Here is a 21,824-nt window from a genome sequence, read left to right as displayed (position 1 = left end):
AGGCGTGGTTTATTATATAAGGATTATGGTCATACTAATATTGAATGTTTCTCAGATGCCGATTGGGCAGGAACTAAAGAAGACAGAAGATCAACATCAGGGTATCATGTTTTTGTTGGTGGTAATTTGATTTCTTGGAAGAGTAAGAAGCAAAATGTGGTGTCACATTCAAGTGCAAAATCAGAATATAGAGCAATGGCATAATTTGTGTGTGAATTGATTTGGATATATGAACTTCTTGTTGAGTTGGGATTTGAAATCACCACACTGACAAAGTTGTGGTGTGATAATCAAGTAGCACTTCATATTGCGTCTAATCCAGTATTTCATGAAAGGACTAAACATATTGAAGTTGATTGCCATTTTGTACGTGAGAAAATTCAACAAGGGTTGGTATCTACAGGATATGTAAAGATTGGAGAACAATTAGGAGATATCTTCACGAAAGTATTGGATGGAAGACGTATAGATTATCTATGTAACAAGTTGGGCATGATTAACATATATGCTCCAACTTGAGGGGGAGTGTTATAATTCAGGGTTTTCCATTCTTGTAAATATTTTGTAATATTTTCCTTTTCTATGCTTTGTACACTTGTATATATTCATATCTTTGGTGAATAAACAGAGCATTCTGATTTTTTCTCAAACCTAAGAGTTTTACAATAAAAGTATTGGCACACATCTGGAAAGTATGTTTTGAGTTTGAGCAGCCCATGGATTGGAATTTCAAAAATATGGAGCAGTTTTAATAGCTATGCAGCTTTTAAATTGGGGAATGGAATGAACATCTCGCATGACCCTTGGTGCCTTGATCAGCCCTTCAAGTCATCATTTCCTCATTTATTTCGAATTGTTTCCACCTCAGATGATTGTATAAATGCTCATTGGGATATGGTTACTTTATCTTGGATTCTATCTTTTCGTCGAGCTTTAAAAGATGTGGAATGTGCAGAGTTTCAGCAACTGTTATGCAGTTTGGAAGGCAAAAGACTTCCCCAAACTCCTGATTCTAGAATTTGGTCCTTGGACTCCTGGGGTAAGTACACGGTTAAGTCTTTGTCCAAGCATTTAAATGCCTCATCTTCACTTGAGAAAGTTTTATTTTAAGCACTATGGAGATCCAAATGCCCCAAAAGAATCATGGTATGGATTATCATTTCTGGCTCTCTAAATTGCTTGGCCACTCTCCAACATAAGTTACAAAGTCATTCTTTTATCTCCATCCATTTGCCCCCTTTGTTTAGCTAATGGAGAAGATTTATGGCACCTATTTTTTGTATGCCCTTTCTCAAGTAAATGTTGGTGGAAGCTATTCTCATATTTTAACTTATCTTGGGTTTTTAGGCATTCCTTGTAACGATGCGGCTTCCTAAAACTTAAATTGGGTCGTTACTATAGACATGCATGAATACAATTTAAATTGACATCTTTTCATGACTTAACAAAACCAAATAAATAGCATGAAATAATTATCTTTATTAAGACTAAATAACTGAAGTCCATTTAGCAGGGTACCCATAAAACCATAAAACCAACTAGAAAATTCTCTTTAAAAAAGTTTAAAAGCAAAAACACTCAAAACTTGAAGTTCAAACATCAAAACTAAAATTTTAAAACATAAAATCCTGTAAACATGATGGGACGCATATGACTGGTCCCAGTGGCTCGATCACGGATTCTGCTTGTCATTCATCGGCCTGTTCTTACCCTTACCTGAAAAATAAACAAGAGAAAGAATGAGTATAAAATACTCAACAAGTAACCCCACTACCGAGGTTAGGCTAAGCATCTATGTTCTCTAGATGTCACCCCCTAGTGGGACGTTCATAACCTCTACTTTCCATGGGATGGCTAACTAGTGAATAGTTGAACCTACTCTAACATAGATTAGGTGTACGCACAAACCTCTGGTGAATCCCGAAGGAAACACAAACCTCTGGTGAAGTCTCGTAGGAGATCACCACCTCTGGTCAATCCTAAAAGAAACACGAACCTTTGGTGAAATCCCAAAGGAGATCACCATCTCTAGTGGGTATCTAATTATGGGTAGGGGTAACTACGACTATCATAAACATAACATGCAACATAAAACATAGTCTCACAAATATGCAAATACATATCATCATGCTCAATTTTCATTTAGCAAATCATAATAACAAAATAACTTGGTTCATGCTGGTACTCACATCATGCTTCAAAACATAATCAAGATGAGCTTACTTATCATCATGCATCTCAATTCAAACAGTCTTACAATCCTTATATTTAATCTTAAATTTATCACCTATGTAGATTACTTACCTCAAATTTGGTTACAAAAATGGTTCACATAAATAATCTCCTTAAAGCTTTTGAGTAAACTTGAATCAGTCCTAAAACATAAATTACCAAATTAAATTTAACCATAGCCTAAAATAATGAGTCCAAAATTCAAATTAATCCTTTGAGGTCTAAATTCCATTAACCAAATTGGTTAAAAAAAAAAATCAATTTTCCACCCGATTCCTGAACCTAAAAGATACAATGAGTTTCACAAAAGATAACACGACAATTAGCATCCTTAGAAAGTTTACTAATAGACAACAAGTTACAAGCTAATTTTGGAACATGAAGGACAGAACGTAATATAAGTTTTGCAGTCAAAGGAATAGTTCATTTTCCTGCAATAGAGGTGAAGTTACCAACATGGACGAAATTTCAATCCTTAGAAAGTTTACTAATAGACGAAACGCATCTTTTAACGATAGCCCTTAGTGACACCTCTAATAAGGTTCTCAACATGGTTGAGAGCAGTACGAATAGCGGCGGATGTCTTCCTAGACCCAAACCAGGCTTCAATCTGGAGCTTCTTCTTGTCGGTGGCCTCGTCAGTGATAAGTTGAAAGTGGAGATTAAGGTGTTAAAGTTGCGAACAAGCTTACCACGAGGACCTTCAACCTCGATGATCTTGGCATGCACTTGATTTTGACCCCATCTGGGATATCCATAGACTCGGATGAAAGAATGGTCTTCATTCTTTTTTTTTTTTTTTTTTTACTCTCAAGTCTGAAGTGAAGCGGCGGCAGAAAACGTGGAAGTCTGCGGCTTTCTTCCCAGCAACTAGGAAAATTATAGCTAACAGACAGCGGAAAAGGTGGTCGGCGGCAGCAGACTGCGAAATCACGACGACAGAAGGTTGGATTTTTTTTCTAGGGTTTCAAAAAGGAAAAAAAAAAAAAAAATTGGGTTTTTAGAGTTTCAAAAATTTTGTTGCTCTGATACCATGCTAAAAGAACATTATTTTTTCTGTTATTAATCTTAGGAGGAAAGGGTTTCTTAAATAGAAGAAATACCTAATTACAAATAAGGAAAGAATAAAATAATTACAAATAAGGAAAGAATAAAATACAGCAAATATAATACAATAAGTATAAAATAAAATTTCATAATAAAGGAAATAATCAACAGTAGATTTTTTTTATTGCATTTTGTTTGGTTGATTGTGGAATTAGATGTATTTGTTCTTGTGGTTTGTTGGTTTGGTGTATGATCTGTTCTAGGTACAATTTTCAGTAGTTTGAAGATGATGAGGGTACTAAAGGACATCCCAACCTAGTTGGGATGCTTAGATGCACCTGTTGATCCCTAGGATTTCTTGCTCTTCGTAGTCATATTGTACTTTGAGCTTTTGTCTCACTTCATTATCTTATTGAAGAGACTATTTCCTTTTCAAAAAGAAAAAACTAAATATCGGTGCAAAATATATGGAGGGAAATTTAGTTAAAAATCATATTCGAACATGTGATTTGTATGATGTTCTTCTGGAGCCCGTGGAAAAATAATTTGGTTGCAAAACTCTGAAAAAAAATCGATGGTTCAGGTTGGTTATATTGTTGGCTTAGGAGATCGACATTCCATGAATATTTTAATTGATCAAGCTACGGCTGAGGTGGTTCACATTGATCTGGGAGTTGCCTTTGAACAAGGCTTGATGCTTAAGACACCTGAGCGAGTATGTTATGCTACTAGAATTTATCCCGCTTTTTTTTTTCTTTTGTACCATAACAACTGACATATAATATGATCTTCATTCTTCATTTGTTGCTTTGATCAATTATCTTAGGTTCCGTTCAGGCTTACAAGAGATGTGATTGATGGCATGGGTGTTACGGGGGTGGAAGGGGTTTTCAGAAGATGTTGCGAAGAAACTCTCTCTGTTATGCGGACAAATAAAGAGGCGCTGCTAACCATCATTGAAGTATTTATTCATTTTTACCATGAAAAAAAACATTAATGTTCAGCACTTCTAGTTTTTTTCCCCTTGAACATTAAAAAAAAAAAAATCCGTGCAGGTTTTCATCCATGATCCTCTGTATAAATGGGCTTTATCCCCTCTGAAGGCATTGCAGCGTCAAAAGGTACTACATGAATTGTTTAGACCGTAGGGTTCTACAGTAGAATGTAAAATGTGTTGGATGTAGCAATGTTTTAAACAAGGCAGTATGACGCATAAGCCAAAAACATTCTAAAAATCCTAGTATAGCTAAACATAGCAGTGGCCACTTAGACAAAAATTCTGAAAATGATATCTTCAACCGCACTCCTATTATCATTTACTGGATTGAGTTCTACAATAAAATTGTCTTCTACACTTCTACAAGCACAAGTGGTAGTAGTTCATATTGTCATGTTTCTTCAATCATGTCATAGTAAGAAATCATTTGGATCTTGAGACTAGTCTTACAAAGGAACGAGATCTTCTTTTTTAGTGTATAATTAAGTGAAAGGTTCACAAAAACGACCATTTCCTTCTTTGATTCTTTATAGCTATCGTAAGGGTGTCACATTAAACATTAAACAAGTGCTTACCTGTATACATTTGATAGGAAACTGATGATGACTTGGAGACTAGTCTCGAAGGCTCAGAAGATGAATATGAAGGCAATAAGGATGCTGCACGTGCACTGTTGCGAGTCAAACAAAAACTAGATGGATATGAAGATGGCGAAATGAGAAGTGTCCATGGACAGGTAACTTCATATTTCTGTTCAACAACAATGCATTAACATCAGCATAGTTTTGATAAGATGTTGAGGGAAAATGCCTATTTTATTGCACATTGTTTTGGTTCTTTGTCTTCTGACACTATAGTAATATCTTTGATCCCCCCACCAAAATAACAACAGGTCCAACAGCTTATACAGGATGCTATCGACCCGGATCGTTTGTGTCACATGTTTCCTGGCTGGGGAGCCTGGTTGTGATTGGTCTTATTTACTTATTGACGTCCCCAATTGAGCACCCTATATCTTGTACAGGCGGATCTTCTCTCTTTCTTCTTGCTCTTTTTGTATATAATTTACATGTACATTCGCTCCCACCCCAAAAAAGAAATATGATGTCAATAACCTTCTTCAGTGTTCCAAACGTAGGTTCCCACAATCTCCTCAAGACGTTTTTATTTCAAAAACTCGCAATCTTTTCTGAATTTTGATTTTTGATGTTTAGAACTTCAAAATGTAGATTCCAACTATCTAACCCAATTCATCTTGACTAATGATCGATGGAGGTTTAATACAAAGGAAATGTTTCTGAATTTAACTATTACCGTCATCATATAAACTTATTTATTCTTAGAAGGCTAAGTGCAAGCTTCCTAATTCTCATTGTTCTTGCATCATTTTGCCTATTTTTGGTTTGTACATAGAAATTACTTTTGGTCGCTAAATTAATTAATTAATACGAGGCCACGCTTACCATCTATAATCAGAATTGTTGGTACCATAATGGATTTCTATTTGGATTTTTGTAAAAAAAAAAATGTAACTAACAAGATTTTTTTCAAAAGTGTGTTGCGCAGATGATATCTATTTTTATAATTCCTAAATTGTCCTTGGTATTGTTGGATGATAACTTTTTTAGATACATTATAATTGCATGCTATATTGTATATCAATTTTCATTAGAAATATATTGTAAATTGGGACATCGATTCAAAGATTTCAACCTAAGGATTCGAGAATTTCATTCATTTGAAATTTGAGAGGGTGGGTTCATATCATATTTTATTTGATTTATCCACTTTTCGAATATATTAAGGATTAATTAATTTTTAATTTGTTTATTACCGTTTTGATTTTAGTTTATAATATATCTTTGGATTTTACATTATCTTATTAATTTTTTATTTTAAATTCGGATTAAAATATTTTGTTATTATGATTTTACTTATTATTTTATACATATTACCAACTAACAAACTATGTATCTCATTTGAATTTTATCATTTTATTTTTTTAAATCACCTTTTATTCATTTTCATCCTATTATATTATTATATCATTTTAATATTTTTTATGTACCCTTCATTTTATCAATACCTCAAGAAAAGTATGTATTTTCTACACATGAGTAACTAGCCATTGTTTCAATTTTTGCTATGCCATCGTTTCAATTTTTCTGTTTTTGTTATGGCTCATTGTATACATTTCTAATAACTTCACTGTTTTTCTTATTGGATTGTATGTGTCACGTTCTGACATTGAACGATATGTACAATTATTCATTTTGGAATATTATATTTTGAAATTGTTATTGTTACTTTGTAACTGTAATCGATTTATATATTTATAAATAAATTCACTATTTATCATGTTGGACTTTGCCTGTGTTATGTTCTAGATTTACACTGTATTTATTGATATTTAATGGTATGTACATTTATTAATTTTGAAATATCTAAAACTTTTAAGATTTTTAGTACATTATTTGCGAAACATTAAGATATCTTTACACAACATATGGTCTCGATTTAGTATAATGAGGTTAAGTTTCTTTACTTCGATTGTTGCACTTTAGAATTTAAGTATTATTGTTGTTAGTATACTTTAATTTATATATGTAAATGGGAAATTAGCAGTTTATCCATAATCAATCAAATACAGTGTGTTGTTGATGTTCAATTATTTCTGATCTCAAATGTTACAAATACGGTATGTTTTTAAAGATAACTCATAAATTTACATTGTATCACTAGCAGTTAAAAGAAAGTAGCCTGTATTAGAATAACTGATTGAAAGAGATATAGTTTCAAGCATTATAATGCTTGTCCTATTATGTTTTCTAAAAAACATCCACATGTAATTCTTCCAAAACAAATAACAAAAAGATTTTTCCAAAACCATGTTCTTTCGCAAACCAAACTTCTTAATAACTAACAAACTCGAGATGTTTAGTTTCAAAATTTTCACCTAAAGGTGTATTTCCATCTTTTGGTTTGGCTAGTATTAATCCTTATCTATCCATATCCCTATTGATGACCATATCGATTTTTCTAGTCTCTCTTTATCTTTCAGGTTCTCATAAATTTCCTCTTCAAATTCATTTATTGCTTCGTTTACATTTTTTATGTCCTATGTATCTAATGGTTTCAGTTGTATACATGTTTTTAGGTTGTTCCTATAGAATCATTGGAAGTAGAGATTAGTAATATATCTCATCTTCACTGGTGAGAATTATTGGTTTTTTGTGTGCCGATTTTTTCCTATCAGTTATTCTAGCAGCCCTCAATCTTTCAAGGACCCTTGTTCCTTTTAGTTTATATATATATATATATATATATATATATATATATATATATATAACTTTATTCCTTATTTTTAAAGTTATTAGCTAAAAAAATGTTGCTAAACAATTATTCTTCTATTTCTGTTTCGGAATCCTAAGTAGGGATATATTTTGTATATCAAAGATTTTATCGTTTTGCTTAAATATTTTAAATAAAATATTAATTTAAAACAATTTGCTAAATTTGTATATATTTATGAAAAAAAATTACTCATACCTATATATAATATCCAAAGATTTTCTTCAGAAATTATTTCCTAACTCTAATGGTGGAAACAATGTATAGAGGAAATTACAGTGCGTGACCGAAAGAAAATAGGGTAGGTTTGGTTTGGTTCCTTACATATGAAGATGTTGTGGTATTGTTGATTTCCTTCTTCTACAAATAGAGATTGGTTGGAATCGTGCTTCCGCTTGCAAAAAGATCAGTTTCGGATTCACTTGTAGCACTATCAGTTTCAATATCCTCTAGAAGTATAATCGAGTGTTAGAGAAGAGTATACATTAGACGGTTAAAGTTTCGTCCAATGTTTAGAGCCAGTTACCTTATGACAATGTAAGGGTTTCTCCAATGTATTTGTTGGGTTTTCAGCAATGGAAGGCATTATCTTGAGGGTTTGCAGAAATTTGTAGCTATAGGTGGTTTGAAAAGAGGGATTTTATGGTTGGTCGGGCGATTAGCAATGGGTTCGCTTATTCATGCTTCCGGTGTGAATTAATGTTGGGTGAGAAAACTTGAAATCCCTTATTTCGTTTGGTGTGGGTTAAAAAAAATTTTACTCTTGAGAAGATTTTTTGGTATTTTGCATTAATGCGTTGGTTTGAGTAACAATCAGATCAGGTAGCTTTGGAATTGATGTATGGCAGGTTGCTTTGTTAATCATTGTATTTAGTTTAGTTATAGTGTATTTCATCTTTTTTTGAATTAGTTAGAAACTCTCCGACTTCAATATTTTAGTGTTGGAGATTTTTCTTTGTATGAAAGGTATTTTTGACATTTTTATATTGGTGCTTTTTTATTATTTATCCAAATTTGCCATTTTCATAATTTTAAAATTATTTTGCCATTTATCTGGTCAACCCTTAAAGTTGTTTAGTTTGCAATATCTTCTTAGCATTACCGTTATATTTAGGCCTATTTTGTTTTGCTGGAACGAGATAGATTTAGAATGGAATGTAATCCAAAACTCATGTTTGGATTGACATTTTAGGCCCGATTTATAATAACAAACTCATTTCATTCCCTCCATTTTCAACTCGACCCTTTTTCTCATAGTTTCCATGCTTCACGATCTTATTTTCATTAAGGTAACAATAACAGTGATAGATTCATAATTCTCTTACATTAACCGTATCTGCAACGATAAAGGTAGTGAATCTTACATGGATCACTAGTAAAGATAATGAGTATTGAAGGATCTCTTAACGAAGAGCATCCATGAGCGCATTCAGATCTTTCTGATTTTACCGTGACCGAAATACAACATATACATTCTAACACACAATTATGCAAACAAATAGTAATTAACGACATGCTTTGAACAATAAAGAATAAGGGAAAGAGTTCTCATACCAGTTGAGGACGTTCTTCAAGTGATAAACTATGATGCAGCGGAAGACCTCTACGCGATCTCTATCGCCCAGCAAGCAAGTCGTCTACTGCAGCACGATCGTCTACATGAACGACAGCAACATGAACTATCACAAACAAGTGAATGCAGCGGGGACGACACCACCAAAATGGAGCCCTTGGTATTCTCTGAGTAAGAATCCAAAGTGTGGTCTTTCGAGTTTGGTAGAGGTAGGAGGAAGAACTAATCGTGTAGACGATAAGCAAGTGGGAGAGAAAAGGAAGCTATCGTATAGCTAAATGTTTATCGTTTAGAAAAAGCTACACGATCGTGTAGGTTTTACTAAGCGATTGTTTAGTAAAAGGTAGACGATCTTTTAGAAAATATGGCATACTATGCGATCGTTTAGGAACTAACGTGCAATCATTTAGGCGCGAGGTGTGCGATCATTTAGGCGCAGAGAGTTAAGAAACGATTCCATGTTCTATCAAAATAGTCCTGGAATGCTGAGTCCAAAAACTCTCCACCTCGATTCGATTGAAGTATTTTAATCCGTCTATCCAATGCGTTTTCAACTTCAGCTTGGAACTCTTTGAACTTTTCAAAGAATTCAAACTTTCGTTGCATAAGATAAACATACCCGTATTTGGAGTAATCATCAGTAAAACTGATAAAGTACTCATAGCCACCTCGAGCTCGCACACTCATAGTACCACAAAGGTCATAATGTACTAACTCAAGAGGATCTTTGGCTCTATAACCTTTTCCAATAAAAGGTCGTTTAGTCATCTTACCTTCAAGGCAAGACTCGAACACTGGTAAAGAATTTTCTTCTAACTCACTTAGAAGTCCATTCTTCACCAATCTCTCAATCCTATTGAGATTGATGTGCCCTAAACATAGATTCCAAAGTTTGGCATTTTCTTTTGGAGAAATACGTAAACATTTTGATTGAGTTACGGCAATTCTAAACAATTCAGTATTATTGAGGGAATTAATGGCTAACTGTCTTAGCACATATAAATTCGATTTCAGATTTGCAGTACAAATAAAAACATCATCTTTATGAATAAACGCTTTATCCACATTAAAAGAGATAGTATATTTACAATGCAATAAACACTTTATGGAAATGAGGTTCCTCTTTAGTTCAGGAATAATATATACATCATTCAAAACAAGAAACCTATTTTGTAAAGCTAACTGGAGCCTTCCCACTGCCACAGTTGAGATGACGTGTTCGATGCCTACTCGCATCGTCATCTTACCAGCCTCTAACTGTCGCCAAGATCTAATCCCATGAAAAGAAGAACAAATGTGGCTAGTGGCGTCTGAATCAATTATCCAGGCTGAATCATCATTCTCCACTAAACAAGCTTCAAGAACTAGTAAATTATATTTACCTTTATCGGTCTTGGCCCTAGCCTTGGCTGCTCTCTTCTCTTTCAGATACCAAGGACAATTCCTCTTTCAGTGTCTATCTTGGTTGCAGTGGAAACACTTTCTTTTTTTAATTGGTAGACGCCTACTTGGGGCGACAGACGGTGGGTTAGCAGGCGCCTTCCCTTTTCCCTTACCACCCTTCTTCTTCTTCCCCTTTACAGAGTTAGAAGTAGAAGGTGCAAACTTCGTTCCTGAGGTCGAACCTCTATGGAACGTCATGGAGGATGAAGTAACATTTGTTCCACCCTTCTTCCTCTCCTTACTTTTCAGTAAAGATTGGTAGGTCTGCAACTTGAACTCTGCCACATTAAAGTGGACCATCATGTTAAGCACGTGTTCACGAACAGAGATGCCTTCTTCTATTTTGGATTTGAATATATATTTAAGAGCCTCATGCATAAGTTGTTCAGTCGGTTGTCCAAACATCCCCCGCAGGGACTCCATGATCTCACGCGCTGAGACCATAGGCTCATATTTCTTGGCCAAGACTTCAGAAAGACTTGCCAAGATGTAATCTCGGTCCTTCTCATTCGCCCTTGTCCATCGCTCGTATGCCTCCCAAACATTTCGAGCAACATTTGGAGTTGGAATAGAAGGATAGGCCTCCGTGAGAGCGAACATGAGATCCTCAATGATTAGGATCGTCATGATCATGTGTTTCCTTGTTGCAAAATTATCGCCAGTTAGTTTTTCGACGCTTAATAAAGCCAATGTGGTTGTTGCCATTTTGAAAAAGTTGTTACTGAAAATACGAACAAAAATTTATTAGATTTTGCTAAACCACTTTTAAACCAAACAGTTTTGCAAAATAGTTTTAAGTATCCTAAGTGAAAGACTTCTATTTTGCAATGATGCCCCAGTAAGACAGGACAAACGTCACCGGTGGGGTGATAAAATGCCCCTTCGCTAGGATGAGACATTCTCAATCATTAGACAGAACCAACTTTTGGAACTGAACTTAACAGACCATTTTTCGGTCTAGAACTGTTAACCTTTAACAATTTCGCGTAAGTGTGACCCCTCGAGGCCCAACCACCACACTACACGTATAGACGCGAACCCCCCTCGTTACTGTATGTGGGACTCTCACCGCATGCGGCTCGCATAAAGACTCCTAAATCCATCCCGAGCCTTTTCTTCCACCTCTTCTCTCCAATCCTCGATCAAACTTGCGTTCCCCAGGCGCTATGAAATGGAGGTCTTTCCTTCACCTATCATATGTATTGGCTTGGCTTCATGCAGAACCAAGGGGGCATTCTGCCGAGCGCGCACGTGTAGAAAGGTCGACCACTACATAAGCTAAAAGACAATGACTATAAGCCAAACTGGAAGCAACTTGCTTCTATTCTGGTTGGGATTGTCTATCGATGGGAATCTATAGATCGTAGTAATTCGCCAACCTTGGTGCAAACTGAGATCTTGAAGCTAAAGCTAAGGCCCTTCCTAAAGCCGATGGGGACGTAGTTTCTTGTTCAAATCCAAATTCTTAAGTCTCTTCCCAGGCTGAGGCTGTAGTTCCAAATCCGAAATCTTAAACAATTCAGCTTAATATAGCATAGCTTATAATCTTATTCTGCTTAAAAGAAGAAATGGGCATCTTTTGCTTGACTTTTGTGTTTCGAGTGCATGCGTCCACCATGGTCAGGGCTTTCATAGGTACCTTGTATGTAGTTAAGGTGAAGCTTGGTGTTCGATGCCAGAGTCCCGCCCTAATGAGTCCACCGTAGGGAAGAAGCAGATTATGACAAGAGACTAAGTTACCTTATCCTCTTACAGGAGATCAAATAAAGAGACACGTAAAACTACCACCCTTTAGGGGGACACTCCTAGGGTGCCTCGAGACGATGGGCAATAACTTTATTCAACCTAACGAGGGAGACCAAGGGATATGCTATCGCACTTCCCGCTCCCACTTACTATGAACACTCTCTCCATCCACCTTTATACTGACCTAACCAAATACCATCTATTAGGGGGACACGTCAAAGGTGCCTTAAGGCCGAGGGTAGATCTCACAGTGTGGACTATTTAGAAGAAACGTGAAAGGTTTAAGTGAAGCATCTTATGCCTCAAATACCTCCCACTGAATGTTCTACCTAGGGTTCATTAACTTAGACAATCCAGCTACTGATTTTAGTCTAAGTCGTCTTTTTAAACTCTGCTCATAAACAACATTTGTCTTTGAAATATGAACAAGTTCAAATAGTCACGTTTAAACACTTTAAGGGACTGTCCTTAACTTGCATGCATGGATCAAATCTATCTAATTTACTTTTTCAGGTAAGTTCTCAGGTAGGGGTGTTACGTTTCGGTCAACTTAAATACCCCAACCTAGACAGAACCCACCTTAGACAAAAGGTCCCTTATAGATAGATTTGCTACACTTTAACCTTTTATTAGCCAATTTAATTCTATTAAACTGATCAAAAGATTAAAGCCTTAGGGTTGCTAATCATTTTAGAATCGTGATCTTAGGTCTATGTGATCCAAGTTTTAAACATTTTAATACCATGAATTATACCTAAATGAGCATGCATGTCTTTCTTATTTCTTTTAGTTCTAGTTTCTCTTTAACTTTTAAAAAGAAACAACTAAAAAACATTGCACACGAGGTGTTTATAACAATTATAAAATAACCTATGTGTCATGCTTCATGTATTATCCGGTCATTACTATACATAACTTTTATATAAAGAGTAATAACCAAGCAAACATGCTATCATTCACCCTTATACTATAACAATTATAATATAAAGATGATGCATGTCAATGCTTTTTATGCATGCATAAATATAATTCTTATATTATATGATGCATGAGCATGATCTTACATAATTAAATCATGCTTCTCTAAATTATAATAATTACAATAAAGAGATGATGCATGACCAATGCATAACCTAAGGTGGGATTTACTATATGTTCATACCATATGACATATAAAAACTATACATCGCATATAATTACTAAAGGATTAATGGACTGGGATGAGCCTTTACAAAAACCGGAATGAAATAACCCTATCTATTACATTTTTCATTGAGCGAACCAGTTCACAGGAAAACCAGGTCTTAAAGTACCAGAAAGACTCCATCGTGTAGTAAACGTCGAAGATAGACGATCGCCCAACGCACACTAGACATAAGACACATAACCTAAATGATCGTGTAGACGACTACGAGGCTGCGAAGCCTGATCGTCTATGCGATCGCTTAACGCGGCGACGGGTAAACGATTTACCTTGTGATACTAAGCGATCGTTTAGTCAGTTACTAAGCGATGAAGCTTGCTGACCTAAACGATTGTCTAGAGCGCTCGCTCGTTAAACGATATGTGAGCATCATGTCGTCTACACGACCCGATACTCAGCGATCGCTTACCCATCGTCTACACGACATGATCAACCCTTGATCATCTCCTTCCTCGAAGAACTGCAATGTTTGCTCCGATCTTCTTCATGAACAACTCAAAACTTGAACAGACTTTGAATTACAGACTCGATAACGATTATAAATGCCCAAAAACGCAGAGGCCTTTACAAACAACCGCAAATGTAAAAGAATTAAATCAAACCGAGGCTAACACCCATGAAAACATCCATTAATCCGCACATCCACAGCAATTTAACAATTAATCAGAGCAGACATGCACCAACCAAGAATGTATATGTAATTCATTGCAACAATGAAATTGGAATATCAGAACCTGGCTCTAATACCAATTGAAGGATCTCTTAACGAAGAGCATCCATGAGCGCATTTGGATCTTTCCGATTTCACCGTGATCGAAATACAACATATATATTCTAACATACAGTTATGCAAACAAACAAAAATTAACGATATGCTTTGATCAATAAAGAATAAGGGAAAGAGTTCTCATACTAGTTGAAGACGCTCTTCAAATGATGAACTCTGATGCAGTGAAAGACCTCTACGCGATCTCTATCGTCCAACAACCAAGTCGTCTGCAGCAGCACGATCGTCTACACCAACAGCAGCAACACGAACTATCACGAACAAGTGAACGCAGCGGGGACGACACCACCAAAACGGAGCCCTTGGTATTCTCGGAGTGAGAATCCAAAGTGTGGTCTTTGGTGAGTTGGGTAGAGGTAGGAGGAAGAACTAATCGTGTAGACGATAAACAAGTGGGAGAGAAAAGGAAGCTATCGTATAGCTAAATGCTTATCGTTTAGAAGAAGCTACACGATCGTGTAGTTTTACTAAGCGGTCGTTTAGTAAAAAGTAGACGATCGTTTAGAAAAACACAGCACACTATGCGATCGAGGAAAGCTAAGCAATCGTTTAGGAACTAGTGTGCGATCGTTTAGGCGCGAGGTGTGCGGTCGTTTAGGCGTAAAGCGACTATCGTATGGGCTCTCGACTTATGCGATCGTTTACGTTTCCACACCGATGCCAAATTTTTCGAACTTTTCGAACTCTTGCAAAATGAAATAAAATTTCATTTTATTCTTCGGTTACAATAACTGACGCGGCTGATCCCACTAACACACGTCCGAGAGAAATTTTAGGCCAATAATCATATAATTAATCAATTAATAATTAATAAATATAATCATATTCTATTCTTACCCTGTAGTTTGATATCACATATCTACTATAGTAATTTCTACTCCACATGATATAAATCATATTTATATCTAATTTCCTCCAAAATAATGTATCTCATACATTTAGTTAATTATATCATATATAATTAACCAATCCAATTTTATCATATATAATCGAACTCCCTCTTGTCAATTTGAACATTTCAAACTGACCCAAACACTGATTCTCGACTTTATCCAAGCTACCCAAGGACCTAATGGACCTATGGCTCGAAGCTTCAACGGTCAGTGAATAGCTGACTAAACTCTTTAGCCACATGATCCACCATTTGTTAACTGTCAGGCATTCCACTAAAGACCAACAGCTGAACTCTTCTTACCACAGATATATTTATGTGTCCATCGAATATAACTAATCATGAGTATGATGATCCTTCACAGATACTCGTAAGTACAGCTGGGCCAATTTCTCGTTTTGCCCCTGTAGTAATATAGTCCAACTATGTGTGAACACCTCTCAGGCCAAGAGAAGTGTGTGGCGCCACATCGTTCAAGTCTTAAAAATCAGCCCTTAAAGAAGCTATCTATCTACTTGCCCCTACCTCTAGGAATGAGTGAATTTCATCTCGTGTAACTGAGTTCCCAGTTCCTAAATTAGACGAATCCCCAAAATAGTAGGTTTGAATCGGCGACCTGGCCACTCGCACCCATACAAATCAAATGATTGCCCTCAATGGCAGGAGTTTCCAATTCGGATTGAGGTCATGCGCTCGTATGTCCCCAACACGAATGATCAGGATCAGACCATCTATGACAAGTCACAACACTAGTGACCATTCCACAAAGCGAGCCACATCCTTAGCGTTACCAGGATAAGGTTTCTCTCCTTTATCCATTTACTACAAGCCATTTTTGTTATCACTCAAGACATTTACTACAAGCCATTTTTGTTAATGATTCACTTGTATGCCACCACATACATGCTTAAGTTACATACAGATAACCAGGAATTTTATGTTTATTGGTTTGTGGTAGAAGTAAATATCATATATTATACAATACAAATGTCTATATAAACTATTTACAAACTACAGTACTCGAGACTTTAGGGCATCAACTCCAACAAATATTACATAGATCCCACAATTTATTACAATTATAGTTAAACAATAATAAAAGTAACCAAATGGAATCTACTTTTCAAATTACCACTAATGAATAATATTTCACATAGTTCTAATTATTTAATACTTCTGCAACCATTCTTCTATAAAAGAAAGAAAGAAAAAAAAAAAGTGATCGTTTTAGCCTTCTTTCCATCATTTCCATAAGGGAGAAAAGAAAAAGAGAACCTCCCCCTCACAAATGGCTTTTCCCTATGTTCAATATGCATTAATCAATTTCTCTTTCTATAATATGTACCAATGGAATACAACTCAATGGTAAGACGTCAATTGTAGTCGTAGGTTTTTGGTTTGAGCATCCATGTACTTTCAAAAAATCATCACTTGTGATGTGAATTCTAGTATTCAAGAATGTAGTATCGTCAAACAAAAACTTAATAATTAAAATAATATGAGGCATATTTTACACTTCTAACTTAATAATTAAAATAATATGAGACATGTTTTACACTTTTATTCCTTAAGTACTTATTTGTCGGCCTTTCTCCATATATAGATAACTCATTGATCATACCATTAGTCTTTTTCTTTTTTTTTTTTTCTTTTTCTTTTTTTTTTTTTTTATATTCATGCATATTTACCAACTTATACATACCTTGACTAATTTTACGAAACAAGCTATCTTACCTTACTACATTTAGATATCAATCATAAAAAAATAATTTCTAAATAGATGATCACCATGGATTAAACTCAAGTTAAGGTATTGCTCTCGATCCATTACCTTTAGATTTTTTCTATCACTCATGGACCTCTTGCTCCTTGGACTAAGATTTTCTTCTCACTACATATTCTCTTGCTCTAGCAGCAAGAATAAGAGACGATAGACAACATGCACTTGTTCCAATAATTTCAACGGATGACGACGGAAGCAAAAAAAATATTTATAAAAAAACACATTTTAAAAAGTGTGACTTGAGCCAACTATGCAATTAACACAAACATTGAGTTATACTATTTTAGGATAAGAAATATGTTCTACTTCAATGACATTGAAAATTCAATTTCTTACAGTAATATTTTACACGCCGACTTAATGACTAACAATTTTTAAAATGCTATTAAAGCCTGTGGAAGAAGTTGTTCTCTTCAAAATCAGTTTCAAACTCACACTAACTTTCAAGTTTCCTTAAAAAGGAGAAATGTAAAAAAGAAATTACTTATGAGAAATGTAAAAAAGAAAGTACTTTTTCACACATCTTTTTGAAATTCAAATTATGATGTAGTAAGTAATGATGAAGAAAATAAAGATCATTAAACTCCATTCTGTATACCAAATGAAACAGACCTCATGTTCAAATGAAGATGTCTCATAAGAGAAGAGGGAGTCCCTCACCAGGCGAAAACTCAATGAAGACTAGTGCTTAATCAATAATAGGTTCGCTCATCAAACTAATTTTTACGACAAACAAAAAAAAATGTTAAAAGACTTTTATTCTATCATGTTCATTTACCACTACGAATATAGGGGGAGAAGTCAAGATTTGAGACAAGTCATTCAGCATATCATCTTTCCGTTCTGGGCACACCCACCCCTTCAAGAAACTCTGCAAGAAGAAACAAGGTTTCTGTAAAACTAAGTTTAAATGGGATAATAACTCAACAGAATGACACCATCAAAGAAGTCACTAAATAATACTTGAGGAAAATAATTTCAACTCGACCAATTGGAGCGAATTATAATGTGTTTTTGTCACATCAAAATAGTCTGTAGGAAAAAAGATGAAAATGATCGGATAATTCAAATCCTAATGAACTAGAGGATTAGGCACACACCCCCATTCATGGGGGTACAAAAAGCTTGTTTTCCCGCCAAATTTTTTCCCCGTGCTGGGGGCCTTGGAGGAAAGACAAAATAAATAAGGTGATCAAAAGAACTAGATGATGAATCAACACCAAAAAAATCAGATGTTTGCCTTGCAACTGTGAAGAAATATTAGCAATAAGCCTTAATTATTGAATTGAAATAGGCTGAATGGCACATACGAATTCGTATTTCCTAAAGTTCTTATCACAATGAAGCTACCATACCATGAAGTCAGTACATCGCCTCTTTTTTTACTTGTTCAATCTAATGATTTAGTACATGCACAGATAAGCAACACAACATGACCAAGACAAAAATTTCGACCACAATCACTGTTACTTTAAAAAAAAAAAATGTGTATGACCAATTTAGGGTTTGCACTAATTATACTTCCTAATGAAAGTGCAACTCCTGGAATTGGTAAATCTGCAAGATATTAATATCTAAGACAAAGACTACTAGGACATCCCTAACCGTGAAAACATGCTATGGGCAAAAGCTCTCTGACAAGCAACTAGGCACAGGCACACACCTTTAGGGCATGCTAAAGAAGGTGCGAATGACAAGCAAAATGTAGATACTTCTCACTTCTTCACATCTCCTCTTACCTTTTTCTCATTTTATATCTCTGGCTTCTCCATCCAAATCAGATTTCTTTCCCTCTTTGAACTGGAGGCACAATACTCCAATCGCACCCAACCCTCTTTCTTCCCTCTACTACTGCTTCAAATTGTTCACTCCGTCCCTTTATTTCTCATCTTTTCTTCAATCTCTCTCTCTCATATCCAACGATCTTTCTTAGTATTGCAATATCTCTTGCACTCCATTCAAGTAATACAAGAGGAATACTAAAAGAAAACCCAAAGGAAAGGGTTCAAACCAATCAAGTAAACTAAGGCCTAAGAAAATTACAAAAATCTTTACACAAGGAAACCCAAGGAGAAATATGAAGACTAATAAGGGACCATGGCTCCCCTATAGATTTTTCAACCCCTCTATAAATTATATTGCTTCTTTCCCAAAAAAATAGCACAAGAATAAGCAAATCAAAGCCTCCAACACTAAGGAACTGAATTCACATTCAAATTTTAGTTGATTTTGACATTCATCATCCAGTGGGAAAAAAAAAGGATTCAAAACAATTTTCCGCCATGATTACTTTTCATAAGCCCTTCCATACTAACACTATGGCGGAGTAATCTTCGGCCATGGTTTCTTTTCAGCTTCCCTAAACCTTGTATTCAAAAAAAGGTTTGTACCTTGTATCTGGGGCTCATATCTTTTGATGTTTTCCATTTTTCTTATTGACAATATAAATATAACATTTTCTAGGCTATTCAACTGATATCCCTAGTTGATGAGCATGGCAATCCGCTGATTAATAATTAAACTAGAAGAATAATAAAAAAAAACAATAATAGAGATAAAACAAGGGGCTTGGCTTTCACAGATTCAACTCGTAATAAAACTAAGAGTTCTACAGTGGAATCACATTGAATTGTAATATTAAAAAGATGCGAAGAGACAAGTTCACCAATAGTTTCAAGAAGAAATCAAACTCATACAGACTAAAGCAAGAAAAGAAATGTCGCTTTATGATCAATAACGTGAGACGAGTTCATTACCTTACAAATTCATCAACGGCTCGGGTTCAGAGCCAAAAGCATGTTCTGACCACCAGGCAAGTAAGCCACATTCGGCGACTTGGAGAGGGTGGATGCGATCTCCCTTGATGCTTCAATTCTCCTCAGCTCGATCAAACCCATACCAGCGGCCGATGTAGCATCAGAAATCAACTTAGCTGACTCGCTCTCACCCTCGGCCCTAATAATTGCGGCCCTTCTTTCTTGTTCGGCCTTCGCCACAACAAATTTTGACCGCTCCGCCTCTTGTTGTGCTACCTGCTTCTGCTCAACTGCCTTAGAGAACTCCGGGCTATAAGACAAATGTGTGATGGCAACGTCATCCAGCTCAATGTTGAAGTCCTTAGCCCTCCGAACCAGGCTCTCACGCACAAGAGCCGAAACATGAGGCCGCTCAGTCAAAAGCTGATCGGCGTTGAATTGGGCGACGACGGCCTTCAGAACCTCATTTCCAATAGAAGGGAGGACCTTCTCGTCGTACTCTAGACCTAGGGTTTTGAAAATATCAGGGAGGCGCGAAATCTCAGGGCGAGAAAGAACTCGTAGGCTCAGATTTACCATCTGAAGATCTTTGGTACCGGAAACAGACGAGAAAGTGTGTGGTCTCGTACGAATATCAAATATAAAGGGCTTTTGAAGCCATGGAATCAAGAAGTGCGTTCCCTCACCGACAGTTTCGTCAATTACACCCCGAAATCGATCGAAGAGGACAGCTCTTTCACCACCGTCAACGGTGTACAAGGAGGCGTTCAGAACCGATGCGGCGGCGCCGAGACCGAAAGCAGCACGAGCAATATTGGTGAGAAATGAGACAGCGGCTTGGCTGCTACCCATCCTGAAGAGGAAATGAAAATGGAGACGATGGAGAAGAATTCACAACAGAGACGATGGAGAAGAGGGTTTAGGATCGGAAATGAAAGAATATGCAAGATTTAGGGTTTAGGGATATTTATATAACCGGTTCGGTTCGTATATTTTTCAGAAAACCCGAATCAAACAGAAAATTCTCGGTTTTTCCAAATTCAAACTCACCTCTCCACTATTTTGCTGAAAAAACTAAACCTATCAAAAGTATCTCTTCCGTTCGGTTGATTTTTTTTTGAAAAGTATTGTTAATTAAAAGTGTGGGGTGGGGGAATCGAACCTCAGATCTCGAGGTCGATAATACAAACGCTATTCCAATTGAGCTACGATCTTGTTGGCAAAATTGTGAGTATGTGAATTTTTTTTTTTTTTTTTGAGTTGGTTCGATTTTTCTGCAGTTATTTGTATCACATTTTAATAGTCGCTACATCGGTTTCCATAATTTATTGTGTTTGTTAAATTTTTTTTAAAAATTCAATAGCCAGAATAAAACTTTTTAAAAGTTTAATGCAAAATTAAACTTATCTTCTTCTTTTTTTTTTTTTTTTTTTTTTTATAATTTAGCTTAACTTTGTCAAATTCACAAAAATTTAATAAGAATATGATCTTTAATGTTATTTTTCTACCATGTTTTATTGTTCAATGAAACATATGAAAATTTGTTTTTCTACACATTTTCATACTTAAACTTATCATTGGGTAAATACTATAACACTTCCTTAAAGGTTACAACTCTTATCTAAGTCAGGGACCATTTGATTAATTTAAAACTTCGTGATAATATTTGGTAAAATTGGACAAATTTATAGGTCAAAATTAATTTTTTTCCCCTCTCTATTTTAAGTTGGGCAGGTCAGGACTGTTATAAAATTTCTATCTCCACCCTTTTCTAATTTCTCGAGAGACAACTTTGTTTGGAATTATTGATTTTAGAGGCACTAAAAGCGATTACTTAAGAATTTTTACATTTTCAATATTTTGGTTAAACCAATTGTTAAGTAATCCAAAGAAAATCACTTTTAAAATTACATTGATTTCTAAAATTTTGGTACTCTCTCATTTTCTTTTTATCTCTTGTCTTTTGTCTTTTGAAAATTGTGCTTATTTTCTTCTAATTTCTTTAAAACATAG

At 35.4% G+C, this 21,824-nt stretch overlaps 2 protein-coding genes across 6 annotated transcripts in view; one reads left to right on the top strand and one right to left on the bottom strand.

Annotated features, from left to right (window-relative positions):
- ATM (Serine/Threonine-kinase ATM-like protein) overlaps positions 1 to 5,583 on the top strand; it is a 150,700-nt gene extending 145,117 nt beyond the window's left edge. For 4 of the 5 annotated variants that reach the window (XM_039022968.2, XM_090310607.1, XM_039022969.2 and 1 more), the window contains 5 exons: positions 3,863 to 3,994; positions 4,106 to 4,240; positions 4,335 to 4,400; positions 4,869 to 5,012; positions 5,169 to 5,583. In XM_039022968.2, coding sequence (XP_038878896.1) covers positions 3,863 to 3,994; positions 4,106 to 4,240; positions 4,335 to 4,400; positions 4,869 to 5,012; positions 5,169 to 5,246 — 555 coding nt within the window. In that variant the 3' untranslated portion in view covers positions 5,247 to 5,583. Of the gene's footprint in view, positions 1 to 3,047; positions 3,252 to 3,862; positions 3,995 to 4,105; positions 4,241 to 4,334; positions 4,401 to 4,868; positions 5,013 to 5,168 lie in introns of those variants that run through there. The other variant, XM_090310606.1, reaches the window with a different exon arrangement.
- A 12,032-nt stretch (positions 5,584 to 17,615) lies between these two features.
- On the bottom strand, positions 17,616 to 20,818 carry LOC120072241 (prohibitin-3, mitochondrial). The gene is made up of 2 exons (XM_039024657.2): positions 19,812 to 20,818; positions 17,616 to 17,926 (listed from the first exon to the last, which is right to left on the bottom strand). Exon 1 carries the CDS (start codon positions 20,661 to 20,663, stop codon positions 19,824 to 19,826), a length of 840 nt encoding a protein of 279 aa, XP_038880585.1. The 5' UTR covers positions 20,664 to 20,818; the 3' UTR covers positions 17,616 to 17,926; positions 19,812 to 19,823.
- Between the last annotated feature and the right edge of the window lie 1,006 nt (positions 20,819 to 21,824).

Source organism: Benincasa hispida, chromosome 2, assembly GCF_027475165.1.
Source record: "Benincasa hispida cultivar pf3 chromosome 2, pf3_genome.v1.1, whole genome shotgun sequence".
Lineage (NCBI taxonomy): Eukaryota > Viridiplantae > Streptophyta > Magnoliopsida > Cucurbitales > Cucurbitaceae > Benincasa > Benincasa hispida.
Note: the sequence above shows the minus strand (reverse complement) of the source record. Positions and strands in the feature narration are given on the sequence as shown.

What these genes read in the sequence shown, in the direction of transcription:
- LOC120072241 (XM_039024657.2), bottom strand. Translation starts at nt 20,663, where the DNA reads ATGGGTAGCAGCCAAGCCGCTGTCTCATTTCTCACCAATATTGCTCGT.